At 44.1% G+C, this 17,801-nt stretch overlaps 1 protein-coding gene across 2 annotated transcripts in view; it reads left to right on the plus strand.

Moving 5' to 3' along the window:
- Positions 1 to 17,801, plus strand: part of LOC124034642 (serine-rich coiled-coil domain-containing protein 1-like) — a 127,212-nt gene that overhangs the window by 22,459 nt on the left and 86,952 nt on the right. For both annotated transcript variants that reach the window (XM_046348087.1, XM_046348088.1), the window contains exons 4-5: positions 8,015 to 8,105; positions 10,073 to 10,340. In XM_046348087.1, coding sequence (XP_046204043.1) covers positions 8,015 to 8,105; positions 10,073 to 10,340 — 359 coding nt within the window. The remainder of the gene's footprint in view (positions 1 to 8,014; positions 8,106 to 10,072; positions 10,341 to 17,801) is intronic.

Raw genomic sequence — 17,801 nt, forward strand, 5'->3', positions numbered from 1 at the left:
AAATTCCACTATGGTGCCTAATCCTTATTGTGGCCAACTTCACAACACATAACCCGGTCAGGTTGAGCTCACTAGCCAGATGAAGCTAGCTGGCTGCTTATAATGTTAGCTTTGGGCTACAGGGTTGAGGTCAAACAGAAGTTGCGGTCAAACAAGTAATGCTTTATTACCAACGCGATATTGTAAACACATCGTTCGTGGCTGGTATTTGCCTATTTGCAGACTTTTTTTGTACAGCTTTGACAGTGCTACTGATAGTAGTGGTGGCGCTTGGCTTACACGTACAAATTCAGAACACACAACATTCTTTAATAGAACTGTGTTATTTGACGTGTCAAATTAAAAGCGTATTTAACACGTCAAATAGTGTTATTGACTTGTATCTTTTTTGACACCCAAAGACCCAAATGGCGTTCCATAGTATGTCGTGAAGCTAATAGCAGTGATGTCATTACTGTGTAACTCCGGTAGGGCAAAATCTGAAAAATAGCGCACTTGTGGACCGGTGCTCGACCAGTCGCAAATGCCAACATCACCCACGACGGAGAACGGTTGATTGTCAAGGGCAATGAATTCCATTATCATGGCATTAATGGACTCACACCTGCCTGCTGCCACTCCTGAGCAAGCTATGTACTGGTGGTGCCCCGATCCCGCAGCTGAATCAACTTTAGGAGACTGTCCTGGCGCTCGCTGGACTTTCTTGGGCGCCCTGATGCCTTCTTCACAACAATTGAATCGCTGTCCTTGAAGTACTTAATGATCCGATAAATGGTTGATTTAGGTGCAATCTTACTGGCAGCAATATCCTTGCCTGTGAAGCCCATTTTGTGCAAATCAATGATGACGGCACGTGTTTCCTTGCAGGCAACCATGGTTGACAGAGGAAGAACAATGATTCCAAGCGCCACCCTCCTTTTTCCAGTCTGTTATTAAAACTTAATCAGCAGGACAGAGTGGTCTCCAGCCTTGTCCTTGTCAACACTCACACCTGTGTTAACGAGAGAATCACTGACACGATGTCAGCTGGTCCTTTTGTGCCAGGGCTGAAATACAGTGGAAATGGTTTTGGGGGATTCAGTTCATTTGCATGGCAAAGAGGGACTTTGCAATTTATTGTAATTTATCTGATCACTCTTCATAACATTCTGGAGTAGATGCAAATTGCCATCATACAAAATGAGGCAGCAGCCTTTGTGAAAATTAATATTTGTGTCATTCTCAAAACTTTTGGCAACGACTGTAGATGTGTCCAAACTTTTGACTGGTACTGTGTATATATACACAGTATATACATCATACTATATTACAGTACATGAAAGGACAGCACATTAGGGGTGCTTAGTAGGTGTTTACAGCACAGGACAGCAGGACAGGACTGCAGGGGAGATGGGAGCGGTGCTAGCACCATTAGTGTTGCGGACTAAATAGCTTAGTCAATGGCCACATCCTCTTCTGGATTACACTCTCACACGGGGATAACAGCACCTCCCTGAATCAAACAGACTAATCCTTTAACTAACTGCTTTGCAGATCAGTGCAACAGGCAGCCCTTACCAAGGCGACAGCAATTTGTCACTCAAGGGATTGCTCACACCTCCTTCCCTGTCTGGCCACTCCAATCCACATCCCTGCATGAACAGTAAACAATGGTGCTTATTTTGTAGTGCATCATACTAAGATGTATTTAGTTTTGGGAGTGGCACAAACACCCCTCATCTTCCATACTCAGAAGGGAAAGCACATGTGCAATACTTGCATGTGTGGCTAAATCTGCAGTTGATGAAATGTAAGTGGAGGCAGTCTCTCCAATCTTGGTTTGAAGTTTTCCCCCCAAGCTCTCCCGTGGGGAATCGGAGAGCGTGGCCGTAGGAGTGTATTAACAATTTATTCTCCTTTTTTTGCCATCCTCTTTTTAAATTTGTGTGAATAACAGAAGGCACTCCAGTGTGACGAGCAAAGCTTCACTGAGATGCTGAAGTGTTTTCCATCGTCTGTTGAGTAGGCTCGTGGTTTCATGAGCAGTCAAGGGCAATGCAGAGGCGGGCTAAAGTCTGTTTGCTGGACAAGTACAAGGGAACACTGGGGAAATAACCCCCCCCCCCCCCCCGCCCCTTCTCTGTGTCATAATTAGAATACACTCAACAGCCAACAGTATATGGTTGCTCCCTCTTCTACTGTGGGTTCAGGATACACAATCACGTGCAGAAAATGGTTAATGCCATTTCCACAGAAATAAAATCATGTATAGTAGATGATGAATCCACTTCATAAGCCATGCTAGGAGTAGCGTGTGGCTGTTGAAGGAACAAGTAAAAAGACATTATCGTTCAACATGGAGTCGTTAACCAACCCTTATTACAAAATAATTGGGAATTGTAATAGGGTTGGGTGATATTTGGGAATTGTAATAGGGTTGGGTGATATTTGGGAATTGTAATAGGGTTGGGTGATATTTGGGAATTGTAATAGGGTTGGGTGATATTTGGGAATTGTAATAGGGTTGGGTGATATTTGGGAATTGTAATAGGGTTGGGTGATATTTGGGTATTGTAATAGGGTTGGGTGATATTTGGGTATTGTAATAGGGTTGGGTGATATTTGGGAATTGTAATAGGGTTTGGTGATATTTGGGAATTGTAATAGGGTTGGGTGATATTTGGGAATTGTAATAGGGTTGGGTGATATTTGGGAATTGTAATAGGGTTGGGTGATATTTGGGAATTGTAATAGGGTTGGGTGACATTTGGGAATTGTAATAGGGTTGGGTGATATTTGGGAATTGTAATAGGGTTGGGTGATATTTGGGAAGTGTAATAGGGTTGGGTGATATTTGGGAATTGTAATAGGGTTGGGTGATATTTGGGAATTGTAATAGGGTTGGGTGATATTTGGGAATTGTAATAGGGTTGGGTGATATTTGGGAATTGTAATAGGGTTGGGTGATATTTGGGAATTGTAATAGGGTTGGGTGATATTTGGGAAATGTAATAGGGTTGGGTGATATTTGGGTATCGTAATAGGGTTGGGTGATATTTGGGAATTGTAATAGGGTTGGGTGATATTTGGGTATTGTAATAGGGTTGGGTGATATTTGGGTATTGTAATAGTGTTGGTGTAAGGTGAATGCACCAATTTGTAAGTCGCTCTGGATAAGAGCGTCTGCTAAATGACTTAAATGTAAATGTAAATGTAATGGGTGATATTTGGGCAGACCTTGTCTACGATATGCTGTTCCTGATATCACGATTTCCGATATAACTGTTTTGTGACGTTAATGACTAGATAATTAAAATGTTTGTTTTTATTTACATATTATAGTCACATCCTCATTAAAGGTGCACAATGATCACGCCACCAGTTCCTGGTTGCAAAAATTTGAATCGTTCGCCTAATTTCAGTGTATGTGACAAAACAAGTAAGGATAGTGTAGAATAGATGATCAGTGTACCATTTAAACTGCTGTGAAATATATTTTCCAAAAACCAAAATATTGTATTTTCAGTTGTTTGAAGCTGGTGTACAAAACCGAAAGTAAATGACGCAAAAACTAAACTTAACAATGGGATGCATAGAAATTGTGCACATAGAACGGATGTACCATCTCCTAGACTTGCTTTCAATGAGAATGACAGATCTATAACTCACATTTCTATATGAATTTGGTTGGGTCGCCCAAAATGTTACATATTGCAGCTTTAAATAATCTAAATAAGACTTAGTTAATTAATTTAGACTTTTATTTTCAACATATTAATACAGCCTAACTGATAAAACTGCACAGAGTATAGTCAGAGTATAGTCTTAACCATCACGATATATCATCAATGTCAAATATCACGATATTCGATTTAATCATATGTTGTCCCAACCCTAAATTGTAATCTGCCCTGGCCTGTAGTAGACTGGTAATGAAACATTTGAATACTTATTTGAGTGAATTGTACCTTTAACACTAATCTCTCTATGAATATCCCCTCTGTAACTCTTGTGAAAGTTTTATAATAATAATATAATATAATAATAATATAATATAATAATAATATAATATATAATAATAATATATGCCATTTAGCAGACGCTTTTATCCAAAGCGACTTACAGTCATGTGTGCATACATTCTACGTATGGGTGGTCCCGGGGATTGAACCCACTTCCCTGGCGTTACAAGCGCCATGCTCTACCAACTGAGCTATCTGGGTATTCACCAAGAACCAAACTGAAGCAAACGGTTTTGTCCAATAAGAAACTCTTGTTTGAATTTTTCCGTTGCAAAATGTTCTGCTATTTTGCAAAACGATTTGCTACGGTATGCATTAATAAATACACCCCTGGCTTCTGGACCCTCTGCAACTGCAAATCTTTCCTGTATTGATCGTCTTGAATTTATGCCACAGGTGCAGAATGAATGTAATATCTACTGACCCAAAGTCTTTCTAGGTGAAATATAAGAGACCTACTGAAGTTGGCAGTGAAGAAATGGATCCTTGTTTTAACAAGCCACCATTTCAAATCAAATACATTTGTATTTGTCACATGCACCGAATACAACAGGTGTAGGTAGACCTTACAGTTAAATGCTGAATACAACAGGTGTAGGTAGACCTTACAGTTAAATGCTGAATACAACAGGTGTAGGTAGACCTTACAGTGAAATGCTGAATACAACAGGTGTAGGTAGACCTTACAGTTAAATGCAGAATACTGTCAGGATTTGGCCAGGGTTGTTCCGGTTTTTGGTCACTAGATGCCCCCATTGTGCCTTTTGACCTTTTGTTTTCCCTTGATCCCCATTATTATTTGCCCCTGTGCCTCGTTTCCCCTGATTGTATTTAAACCCTTTGTTTTACTCAGTTCTTTGCTCTGTGTTTGTATGTTAGCACCCAGCCCTAGTACTCTGTGAGCTCTTGTTGATCCCGGTGGACTCTCTTGTGGAGTTCTGTTTTTTGTTCTTGTTTGTTTGTTTTTGAGTATCTTTTGAGGCTTTTTGTGCTATACCTTCCACCTTGTGGATTTGCCTTTTTGTCTTGGAGGATTGCCTTTGTTCTTTTGGAATTCCTTTTGAGGTTGTGGAGTTAAATGTTTTCCTGAAGAACTTCACTTTTTACTTCATTAAATACACCGTCTCAAGTACTGCTGTGTCTGCCTCATCTTCTGGGATCTGCTGACTATTCGTGGCTCAGTTGGTTTAGTGACTGTTTCTCACTCCGGAGACCCGGATTTGTAACCGGGTCCTGACAGAATACAACAGGTGTAGGTAGACCTTACAGTGAAATGCCGAATACAACAGGTGTAGGTAGACCTTACAGTGAAATGCCGAATACAACAGGTGTAGGTAGACCTTACAGTGAAATGCCGAATACAACAGGTGTAGGTAGACCTTACAGTGAAATGCCGAATACAACAGGTGTAGGTAGACCTTACAGTGAAATGCCGAATACAACAGGTGTAGGTAGACCTTACAGTGAAATGCCGAATACAACAGGTGTAGGTAGACCTTACAGTGAAATGCCGAATACAACAGGTGTAGGTAGACCTTACAGTGAAATGCCGAATACAACAGGTGTAGGTAGACCTTACAGTGAAATGCCGAATACAACAGGTGTAGGTAGACCTTACAGTGAAATGCTGAATACAACAAGTGTAGGTAGACCTTACAGTGAAATGCTGAATACAACAGGTGTAGGTAGACCTTACAGTGAAATGCTGAATACAACAGGTGTAGGTAGACCTTACAGTGAAATGCTGAATACAACAGGTGTAGTAGACCTCACAGTGAAATGCTGAATACAACAGGTGTAGGTAGACCTTACAGTGAAATGCTGAATACAACAGGTGTAGGTAGACCTTACAGTGAAATGCTGAATACAACAGGTGTAGGTAGACCTTACAGTGAAATGCTGAATACAACAGGTGTAGGTAGACCTTACAGTGAAATGCTGAATACAACAGGTGTAGGTAGACCTTACAGTGAAATGCCGAATACAACAGGTGTAGGTAGACCTTACAGTGAAATGCTGAATACAACAGGTGTAGGTAGACCTTATAGTGAAATGCTGAATACAACAGGTGTAGGTAGACCTTACAGTGAAATGCTGAATACAACAGGTGTAGGTAGACCTTACAGTGAAATGCTGAATACAACATGTGTAGGTAGACCTTACAGTGAAATGGTTACTTACAAGCCCTTAACCAACATTGCAGTTTTAGGAAAATCAGTGTTAAAGTATTTACTAAATAAACTGAAGTAAAACATTCCGATTATTTGAGGTAATATGCACATGTAGGTAGAGGTAAAGGGACTATGCATATATAATAAACAGTGTGTCCATTTAGCATTAAAGCGACAATCAGAAGTTGAAACAATGACAAAGTTGGATCCTCGCCCCTGTTTTGGTAAAAAGTTGAGGGATGGGCCTGGGGAAATTGAATCACCCTCAAAATCATAGACAGAGCTATGGATGCAAGGACTGACCATCCATGACATCAACATTATAGTTGTAACCATGTTTTGAGGCTATACAGTATTTGTTTACATTTACTTTGTTTATAATAATAATATATAATAATATATGCCATTTAGCAGACGCTTTTATCCAAAGCGACTTACAGTCATGTGTGCATACATTCTACGTATGGGTGGTCCCAGTAGAGTAAAACAAGCTTATATTTTGTGTTCTGATGAGGTACAATAGTTGGAACTAAGCTCATGAGGGATTTCTAAGTTCTATTCTTCAAGAATCAATGTCATTCATGTCATGTCATTCATTTATAAGTCCAAAAATGAATGTAGCAACTGCAGATCGCCTCTTTTAAGATTCTCACTCAAACATCATTGCGGGGTAAGAAGGTCAGAGCTTGCACAGTGAAGCAGTATTAATACACATCTATCTATTGCTGGGGGGGTGACATATACAGATTAGTTTAGCTCCAAATGATGTATATCTCATATGCCATTTATACAGAAATGGTTGAGCACCGACAGCTGACTACATGAACATTTCTGCCATTTCACACGCTTGACTTGAAGCTTGACATTTAGGGGCAGTTTCCCAGACACATTAAGCCTAGTTTTGGGCTAAAAATGTATTTCAATAGAGATTATCTGTTGAGCAGGCCTAGTTTTAATCTGTCCCCCTTAAAGTTGATCAATGTGAGCAGAACCAGTTGGTGACATTGTTATGTTCAAATGGAGTTCATGTAGTCCAGAATGTCATATTTTTTTCTACCCTATTACATCGTAAACATACTTTGTTGTAAATTTGGTACACTGCACTGACATTTTGGCTAGTTGGTAGTCAACATTAATCTTACATGACTCGTATGATTCACCACTGATAACGGCATCACATTTATTTCTCAATGTTCTCCAAATGATATGAACACATACATTTTTTTGGACCATACTTTTTTACCTTGTCCATCAGAAACCCTTAGAGAAGATGAATTATCTCCAAGACATCTCTAGTGTCACATCTTCTGCATTTCTATCTTTTTTTTTCACCTGGAGGCCCACCTGGGGAACTGTTTTTCTGGGTGTCACCACAAGATGGTAGCATATCCCTTTGAAACACAAGGGAAAGGGGTCAGCATGAACATAAATCCACAACCACTCCTCAGAATATCGATGCCTTTGAACATTTCATTGTTTACTGGGCCAATGCCTTCCCATTCTCAATGGATTAGATAATTGGTTCTTAGATAAAGATATTGGATTTCATAACCTTTGCCTTGGTGACCCCTTATGTTTCCATCACAGCCATGAATGAACCCTAACAAAACATACAGAATGTCAATGCAAACAGAGTGACCTTGTATGTCTGTTTTGTCTTATATCTGTAGTGCCAGGTTTTCTCACCTCCTAATTTTACAAGGAAAAACTCTGGGCCCTAGTTATAGCCCATAACTCCTGACGCTACTCCCAAAGTCAAGTGCCATGCATCAAGCTAGTTGTTCAATTTGTCCAACGCTCTGAGTCACACATACATGTACGTTTCCTGTATTGTGTCCTCAGGACCTACTGAACAACCTGGGTTCCTCTGAGCTGGATGAGGATGACCTGATGTTGGACCTGGAGCTCTCTGATGACCAACGCCAGCGTCACGGTATAAACACTCCCCATTCATTCATCAGCAAAGCCACCGGTTTCATTCCGAATGGCACCCTATTCCCTACATAGTACACTACTTTTGACCAGGGCCAATCGGACTCTGGTCAAAAGTAGTGCACTATATAGGGAATAGTAGTGAGAGCCAGCCTTTCTGCTCCTCTGTCAGCCACCCATCCAGGGAAACTTTGGCCCTCAAATTTTGAGCATGACGTCTACATGTATATCCAGGGACACACTCCAAGTTAAAGCATGATAAACTTTGTTTGAGCAGATATTTAGGAAGTTTAGAAAAGGCCTACTTTAACTAGACCAAAGACACTTGCTAGGGTTGTGTTGTCACAAAACAACTGATTGGCTCAAACACATTAAGAAGGAAAGACGTTCCACAAATTAACTTCTAACAAGGCACACCTGTTAATTGAAATGCATTCCAGGTGACAACCTCATGAAGCTGGTTGAGAGAATGCCAAGAGTGTGCAAAGCTGTCCTCAAGGCAAAGGGTGGCTACTTTGAAGAATCTCAAATATAAAATAGATTTAGATTTGTTTAGCACTTTTTAAAAATGTCATGTGTTATTTCATTGCTTTGATGTCTTCACTATTATTATACAATGTAGAAAATAGTCAAAATAAAGAAAAACCCTTGAATGAGTAGGTGTGTCCATATTTTTAACTGGTACTATATGTGTAGATAGTATAGTGAAAACCTAAACATAAAATGTATCACAAACTGTTTCTTCATAATGGTTATTGATTTGCACCCGTTAAAACGGTATTGACATTGGGCTAAAATCACCAAAACAGGTTTGCCCTGCCTACTTATGCTTTCAGTACGAGATGAATTGCCTGATTCTTTAAGGGAATGTACAAAATGATAGTTCATACTGCAGGAGCGCTGATTGGTTCGAGGACGTCCTCCTTACTGTGTAAGTCTATGGAAGGGGGTGAGAACCATGAGCCTCCTAGGTTTTGTATTGAAGTCAATGTACCCAGAGGACGGAAAATGGTTGCCCTCCGGCTACACCATGGTGCTACTATAGAGGGTGCTGTTGAGGCTACTGTAGACCTTCATTGCCTAATCTAATGGGAGGTCTGAGTCAGTTTCACAAGACTTCCATATCTCAAGGCATGCAACATCTATGGAGACTTTGAGAATTACCTTCAATCTTAATTCTCTTAACGTCCCCACTATGTTTGGAGAGGTTGCATCAGAACACGCTGAAGTACACATAAACACGTAGTGAGGGCAAAGCCTTTAGTCAGAGAGCCTCCCCAGGGTGTCATCATTAATACATGCCCAAACATTTTTTTTGCATGCTAGGTACTTTTTTTTATATACTAAGTGGTTCACAGACTGGCATGAAATCCCTGCAAAGATTTGATAAATCACACACTTAAAGCGAAGTCATGGGGTGGTTTACTGAGGAAGAGAAGGAAGTGGGAAGCCTCACCCAAACTCAAATGAAGACACGCGCACGCACGCACACACACACATGCCTGAGTACAGACACACGAACACACAGATGCTCCTATTTTATCTCTCTCAGGTGACTCCTTGGCATTTTTATTAAAAACCAGGCAGTTTCACAGCAATTTATGGGCTGCAGGGCAGAGACACACTCAGTTTTACCTTGAAACTGAGCCTTCCACATCCTTCTCAAAGATCTGGTTATTTCTGGTTGTCAAACCATTTTTCTTAGTAGTCTCTCTGCGTTAATGAGACTTTAACGGAGATGCCATTGTGCATTTGACTCTGAGCAGCATACAGTGAATAGAATGGAACGATTAGAAGTGCACTGTTCAATAATGGCACTTGTTATAGTATATTATCCAGGGTTGGCTACTCTAAACATGTTGTCAACTCTGTAAAACCAAACTTATTGTCTAATGTAACGTTGACTGAATGTAATGTTGACTGAATGTAATGTTGACTGAATGCTACTGCTTTTCTGTGTGTGTGTAGTATTCCGAGAGGACTCCAGTCAGTCCCTGTCCTCCTGCCTGAGCCTGCTGCACTCCCGCTTTGAGCCCTCTGGAGACGGGATTCCTGGCAGGGATCCCTCTGGAGACGGGATTCCTGGCAGGGAGCCCTCTGCAAACAGGATCCTCGGCAGGGAGCCCTCTGGAGACGGGATTCCTGGCAAGGAGCCCTCTGGAAACAGGATCCTCGGCAGGGAGCCCTCTGGAGACGGGATCCCTAGCAGGGAGCCCAGAGGCGCCACCACCCACAGGTGAGAGAGCCCAGCTGTCACTATATCTATACCACTCACAACAGCTGTCACTACATCTATACCTCTCACAACAGCTGTCTCTACATCTATATCATTCACAACAGCTGTCACTACATCTATACCTCTCACAACAGCTGTCACTACATCTATACCTCTCACTACAGCTGTCACTACATCTATACTACTCACTACAGCTCTCACTACATCTATACCTCTCACTACAGCTGTCACTACATCTATACCTCTCACAACAGCTGTCTCTACATCTATATCATTCACAACAGCTGTCACTACATCTATACCTCTCACAACAGCTGTCACTACATCTATACCTCTCACAACAGCTGTCACTACATCTATACCACTCACTACAGCTCTCACTACATCTATACCTCTCACAACAGCTGTCACTACATCTATACCACTCACTACAGCTTGTGATATTATTGGTGATTGTACTGTAGCCCTTTACACTCATTACACCGATTTGGACACTGATAAACACTTCAGTTGGAATGCAGTGTCTGGCAGGTAACATGGTATACCTGACGTCGGAGCTCAGGTTCTCCGCTTCACAGCACCTTATGGGTTTTGACTGACAGCCGTTGTATACTTGAGCACTGTGCACGACAAGAACATGCCCCCATTCCTCCTGCTAATTGGGCTGCTTTTGCAAATTTGTTGTTGTCTAAGTGAGGTAAATGCTGTAAATCGAGAGGAGTCTATGTGTTCTGAAAGATGAGACGTTGAATATTATAATAAATTGCGCTTTGATGTCATACAAGTAAACTTCACATTTTCATATTTGAAAACTCAAGTAATTTACAGTATCAACGATTATGATCGCCGTGTATGATCCACAGTTACAAGAATGACATGAGTTATACCCTGGGTTGTCCTGAACAGCTGCAGAACTCCCACTTGAATGCACTCATCACTCCATTCTATGCGCAGCAAAATTGTAACCTGTATGTCTGAAGTGCCTTTGGAAAGCCTAACACTAAGATCAGATTTTATAACTTTCAAATGCCCAGCTGACCCAGGTCTGCTATTTTCATAATGGAACGTTTTTGTTATTGGGTAAACAGCAGTAATTGTGTGACGGTTGGGACTCGGGGCTGTGTTCCAAACTAAAAATGACAAGCGTACATGCTCCAGTTCCTTAATTTGTTGACTTCTGTAACCATAAAAGCCTTGGTTTCATTCATGTTAACATCAGAAGCCTCCTCCCTAAGTTTGTTTTATTCACTGCTTTAGCACACTCCACCAACCCTGATGTCCTAGCCGTGTCTGAATCCTGGCTTAGGAAGGCCACCAAAAATTCTGAAATTTCCGTCCCCAACTATAACATTTTTGGCCAAGATAAAACTGCCAAAGGGGGTAGAGTCGCACTCTACTGCCCTCAATCTCACACAAATTATCATGGAACCTACCAGGTACAAACCTAAATCTGTAAACATGGGCACCCTCATAGATATCATCCTGACCAACCTGCCCTCTAAATAAACCTCTGCTGTCTTCAACCAGGATCTCAGCGATCACTGCCTCATTGCCTGCGTCCGTAATGGGTCCGCGGTCAAACAACCACCCCTCATCACTGTCAAATGCTCCCTAAAACACTTCAGCGAGCAGTCCTTTTTAATCAACCTGGCCCGGGTATCCTAGAAGGATATTGACTAGATTACGTCAGTAGAGGATGCCTGGTTATTCTTTAAAAGTGCTTTCCTCACCATCTTAAATAAGCATGCCCCATTCAAAAAATGTAGAACTAAGAATAGATATAGCCCTTGGTTCACTCCAGACCTGACTGCCCTTGACCAGCACAAAAACATCCTGTGGCGTAATGCATTAGCATCTAATAGCCCCTGCAATATGCAACTTTTCAGGGAAGTTAGGAACAAATATACACAGGCAGCTAGGAAAGCAAAGGCCAGCTTTTTCAAACAGAAATCCCGTCAGTTTGTTGTTGAGGTGGACGCGTCTGATGTGGGGGTGGGTGCCATCCTGTCCCAGCGTAGCTCCACTGACGGTAAACTCCATCCCTGCGCCTTCTACTCTTGTCGTCTTTCACCAGCTGAGAGAAACTACGATGTGGGTAACCGGGAGCTTCTCGCTGTGAAGCTTGCCTTGGAAGAGTGGCGTCACTGGTTGGAGGGAGCGGAGCAACCGTTTGTGGTCTGGACTGACCACAAGAATCTGGCTTACGTGCAATCGGCTAAACGGGGGGCTTTGTTTTTTGGACGCTTCAATTTTTCCCTGACGTTCCGACCTGGGTCGAAGAACGGCAAAGCGGACGCCTTATCCCGGATGTTCTCCAAGACGGATGAGAGTGGGGCCAAGACTGAGACGATTCTTCCCCAGAACCTTGTCGTGGGAGCCGTTACATGGAAGATTGAGGAGGATGTGATGGCGGCTCTTCGGACGCAGCCCGGCCCCGGTAACGGTCCACCCGGTCGGTTGTTCGTGCCTGAGTCGGTCCGTTCTGCTGTTCTTCAGTGGTCCCACGCCAGCAAGATAGCTTGTCACCCTGGCGTTGCTCGGACTATCGTGCTACTGCGTAGACGATTTTGGTGGCCTGCCATGGGAGAAGATACCCGGAGGTTTGTTGCCGCATGTCCTGTTTGTGCTCAGAACAAAAGTACCAATCGGCCCAGTTCTGGGCTTCTTCACCCCCTACCTATTCCTCGGCGACCTTGGTATGGCATATATTATTATTATTATATATTATCTGTCCCTGGATTTTGTCATGGGATTGCCCCCTTCTGTTGGGAACACGGTCATTCTGACCATTTTGGACAGATTCAGCAAGTTTGCTCATTTTGTCCCTCTCTCCAAGCTTCCATCTGCCACGGAGACGTCCGAGATCCTGGTTAGGGAGGTTTTCAGGGTCCACGGATTGCCCAGTGACATTGTTTCTGACCGTGGTCCTCAGTTTACCTCTGCTGTCTGGAGATCCTTCTGTTTGGCCATTGGAGCTACAGTCAGTCTCACTTCTGGATTTCACCCACAATCTAATGGTCAGGCGGAGAGAGCCAATCAGAAGATGGAGTCCACGCTGCGTTGTCTTGTCTCCTCTGATCCCACCTCTTGGTCATCTTAATTACCCTGGGTCGAGTATGCCCATAATACCCTTTCTTCATCTGCCACTGGGATGTCCCCCTTCCAATGCCTGTACAGATACCAACCTCCCTTGTTTCCTTCTCAGGAGAGGGATCTTTCGGTTCCTTCTGTCCAGGCCCACATTCGTCGTTGCCACCGGACCTGGCATCGGGCCAGGAAGGTCCTCCTTAGAGTTTCTGACCGGTATCAGATCCAGGCGAATCGTCGCCGTATTCCTGCTCCCGCTTATACCATCAGAGATAGGGTTTGGTTGGCTACACGGAATCTTCCTCTACGGACTGAGTCGAGGAAACTGTCACCGAAGTTCATTGGTCTGTTTGTAGTGGAGAAGATCATTAATTCTGTTGTGGTCCGACTCGAGTTGCCTGCTACACTAAGAGTACATCCCACCTTTCATGTCTCCTGCCTCAAGCCGGTTCTCCTCAGTCCTCTGTTGCCCCCTCCTCCTCGTCCTCCTCCTCCTCGGATGATCGGAGGTGGTCCTGTCTACACGGTGCGCCGCATCATGGACTCCAGACGGCGGGGTCGAGGGTTCCAGTATTTAGTGGATTGAGAAGGATATGGTCCTGAGGAGAGGAGTTGGATTCCTCGGCGTCAGATCCTTGACGATGACTTTTACCGCCTCCACCCTGGCGCTCCGGGTAGTCCGCCCGGTGGCGTTCGTCGGAGGGGGGGTACTGTCATGAATCCCGTTTCCTGAGTCTGTTTTTTGCCTGTGTTCTGTCCTGGAGTGTTTTTTTCCGGCGTCCTGGAACGCACCCTGTCTGGTTGCCGGGCAATGTAGCCAGTTGGGAGTTCTGATTACCTGCACCTGTATCCCATCAGCTATCTGCACACCTGGTCCTGATCATCATCTCTCCTCTTCATAAGCCCGGACCTGACATCCATTCCCTGCCGGATCGTTAGCCATGAACAGTATGTTGTGCCATAGTATCAGCCTCAAGATGGATAGAATTTGTTTTGTTGTTTTTTACGTATTGCTTGCCTTAAACTTACCTCCGTTTGTTCTGTCTTCAGTTACTCACCCGGATCATTTACCCCATTCCCGCCTGGTCGTTGGACGATTCCGCTACCCCATTGGATGCACCTATTTACTCCCATCAACTCACCACCGCTGCCCGCTACGTCACCTGGATATATCTACCCATTCACATTCACTTGTAAATAAATACTCACCTTCTTCCTACTCTCCTTGTCCTGGTCTACTTCTGGGTTCGATTTTGAAAGAACGTGACACTTAAATGCAAGTAAAACTAAATGTATGCTCTTCAATCGATCACTGCCCGCACCCGCCCGTCTAGCATTACTCTGGATGGTTCTGACTTAGAATATGTGGACAACTACAAATACCTAGGTGTCTGGTTAGACTGTAAACTCTCCCTCCAAACAAACATTAAGCATCTCCTATCCAAAAATGAAATATAGCAATTGGCTTCCTATTTTGCAACAAAGCATCCTTCACTCATGCTTCCAAACATACCCTCGTAAAACTGGCTATCCCGCCAATCCTAGACTTCATCAATGTCATTTACAAAATAACCTCCAACACTCTACTCAGCAGATTGGATGTAGTCTATCACAGTGCCATCTGTTTTGTCACCAATGCCCCTACACACAACTGCGACCTGTATGCTCTCGTTGGCTGATCCTCGCTTCAAATCTGTTGCCAAACCCACTGGCTCCAGGTCATCGATAAGTCTTTAGGTTAAGTCCCGCCTTATCTCAACTCACTGGTCACCATAGCAGCACCCACCCGTAGCATGCGCTCCAGGTATATTTAACTGGTTATCCCCAAAGCCAACTCCCCCTTTGGCTGCCTTCCCTTCCAGTTCTCTGCTGCCAATGACTGGAACGAATTGCAAAAATCACTGAAGCTGGAGACTCATATCTCCCTCACTAACTTTAAACATCAGCTGTCAGAACAGCTTACCAATCATTGCACCTGTACATAGCCCATCTATAAATAGCGCACCCAACTACCTCATTTCCATATTGTTATTTATTTTTTGCTCCTTTGCACCCCAGTATCTCTACTTGCACATTCATCTTCTGCACATCTATCACTCCAGTGTTTAATTGCTAAATTATAATTATTTCACCACTATGGCCTATTTATTGCCTTACCTCCCTAATCATACTACATTTGCACACACTGAATATAGACTTTTCTGTTGTGTTATTGACTGTACGTTTGTTTATCCCATATGTAACTTTGTGTTGTTTGTGTCGCGCTGCTTTGCTTTATCTTGGCCAGGTCGCAGTTGTAAATAGGAACTTCTTCTCAACTGGCCTACCTGGTTAAATAAAGGTGAAATAAAAAAAATAATGAGAAAGCTAGGAGAGCTCAAAAAACATATCGTACAAGGCTCTTTTCCTTGAGTCATAAATGTATAAGGGCACAAGGCGAGACCCAAATACAGACACAGGAGGCAGATGGTAGAGCTCTGATATTTATTATAACACAGGCTTAATCCTATACACATGGAAAGTAGGGTGAATATGGAGGGTACGGGGTAATAAGAGATGGACAGCAGTGGATCTAAGGACTCTAGAGATGGGAAAAAGACCAATGAAACGGGGGGACAGTTTGCGGGACTCTTCTCAAAGGGGCAGGTCGCGTGTGGACAGCCATACCCTCTTCCCAATGCGGTAGCGGGGAGCTGGAGTCCAGCGGTGGTCCGCTTGTTGACGATACCTGGAGTTGGTCGTGAGAAGTGCTACCCGAGCTCGTCTCCAGGTACATCGACAGTGGCGGACGAACATCTGGGCCATGGGGTACGTTGACTTCCGGTTCTTGTTCTGGGAAGAGTAGAGGTTGGTATCCCATGGAGCACTCAAAAAGGGAACAGGGAAGAGTGTTCCGGTGCATACTCCACCCAGTTAGTGGGGTTGGTTGAGATCAGGCATCTTAGGGTGGTCTCCAGGTCCTGGTTAGCTCGATATGACTGGCCGTTTGATTGGGGATGGAATCCAGAGGATAGGCTGGCCGACGCCCCAATAAATGTGCAGAACGCCTTCCAGAACTGAGACGAGAACTGAGGACCCCGGTCGGAAACCATATCTACCGGGAGTCCATGGATCCGGAAGCCGTGCTGCACCATGAGCTGGGCCGTTTCCTTGGCAGACGGAATTTTGGTTAGAGGGATGAAATGAGCGGCCTTTGAGAACTGATCTACCACCGTCAGAATGACGGTGTTGCCATCAGATGGTGGAAGCCCAGTGACAATTTCCAGAGAGATATGGGACCAGGGACGATGAGGGACCGGTAGTGGCTGCAGAAGGAGCTTGCTGTGGAGTCTTGTTCTGAACACACACCGCGCACGCGGTGATGAAGGCAGAGATGTCCGGAACCATTATGGGTCACCAGAAACGTTGTCGGAGGAATTCTAGGGTACTGCGGGAATCTGGAAGACAGGTCAGCCTGGAGGAATGAGCCCATTCCAGGACCCAGGACCGGACTGAGTTAGGGAGAAACAGCTGGTTAGTCGGTCCCCCTTCAGGTTCAGGCTGGGAAATGTGTGCTTTGCGAACCAGGTTCTCAATCCCCAACCCTCTGAGGCTGCAAGGCATGAGGTAGGGAGAATGGTTTTGGAGACCGAGGGTTGGCAGAGGAACTGTATAGACAGGAGAGGGCGTCAGGCTTCACATTTTGCGGACCCTGAGCTGTAGAAAATGGTGAAGTTGAATCTTGTAAACAAGGGAGCCCACCGGGCCTGCCTGGAGTTAAGGCGCTTGGCTCTACGGAGATATTCCACAATTTTATGGTCGGACCAGACCAAGAATGGCTGTTCTGCTCCTTCCAGCCAGTCCCTCCACTCTTCCAACGCCATCTCGAACGCCAGGAGTTATCGGTTGCCTACGTCATAGTTCCTCTCTGCAGGATTGAGACGATGGGACAGGAAGGCACAGGGATGAAGCTTTTGGTCCTGGGAATATCGCTGGGACATGATGGCCCCCACTCCAATGTCAGAAGCATCAACCTCTACAACAAATTGAAAAAATTCTGGATGGGTGCTGTGGTGACTTGATGCTTCAGGTCCACAAAGGCTCTGTCGACAGCTGGAGCCAATGTGAACGGTACTTTGGGAGAGGTGAGTGCAGAGAAGGGGGCCGCCAGGGTACTGTAGCCCCGAATGAACATCGTTTACCAGAGTCTGAAAGACAGCGGGGGAGTCCAAACGGCATGACATGGTACTTATTAAAGATTGCTGGCTGTGTTGATTGCTGTCTTCCACTCATCTCCTTCGCCTATCCGAACCAGGTGGTATGAATTCCGAAGGTCCAGCTTGGAAAAAATGGTGGCCCCCTGGAGAGGTTCAAAAGCCGAGGAGAGGAGTGGTA

Source organism: Oncorhynchus gorbuscha, linkage group LG04 (genome assembly GCF_021184085.1).
Source record: "Oncorhynchus gorbuscha isolate QuinsamMale2020 ecotype Even-year linkage group LG04, OgorEven_v1.0, whole genome shotgun sequence".
Taxonomy (NCBI): Eukaryota; Metazoa; Chordata; class Actinopteri; order Salmoniformes; family Salmonidae; genus Oncorhynchus; species Oncorhynchus gorbuscha.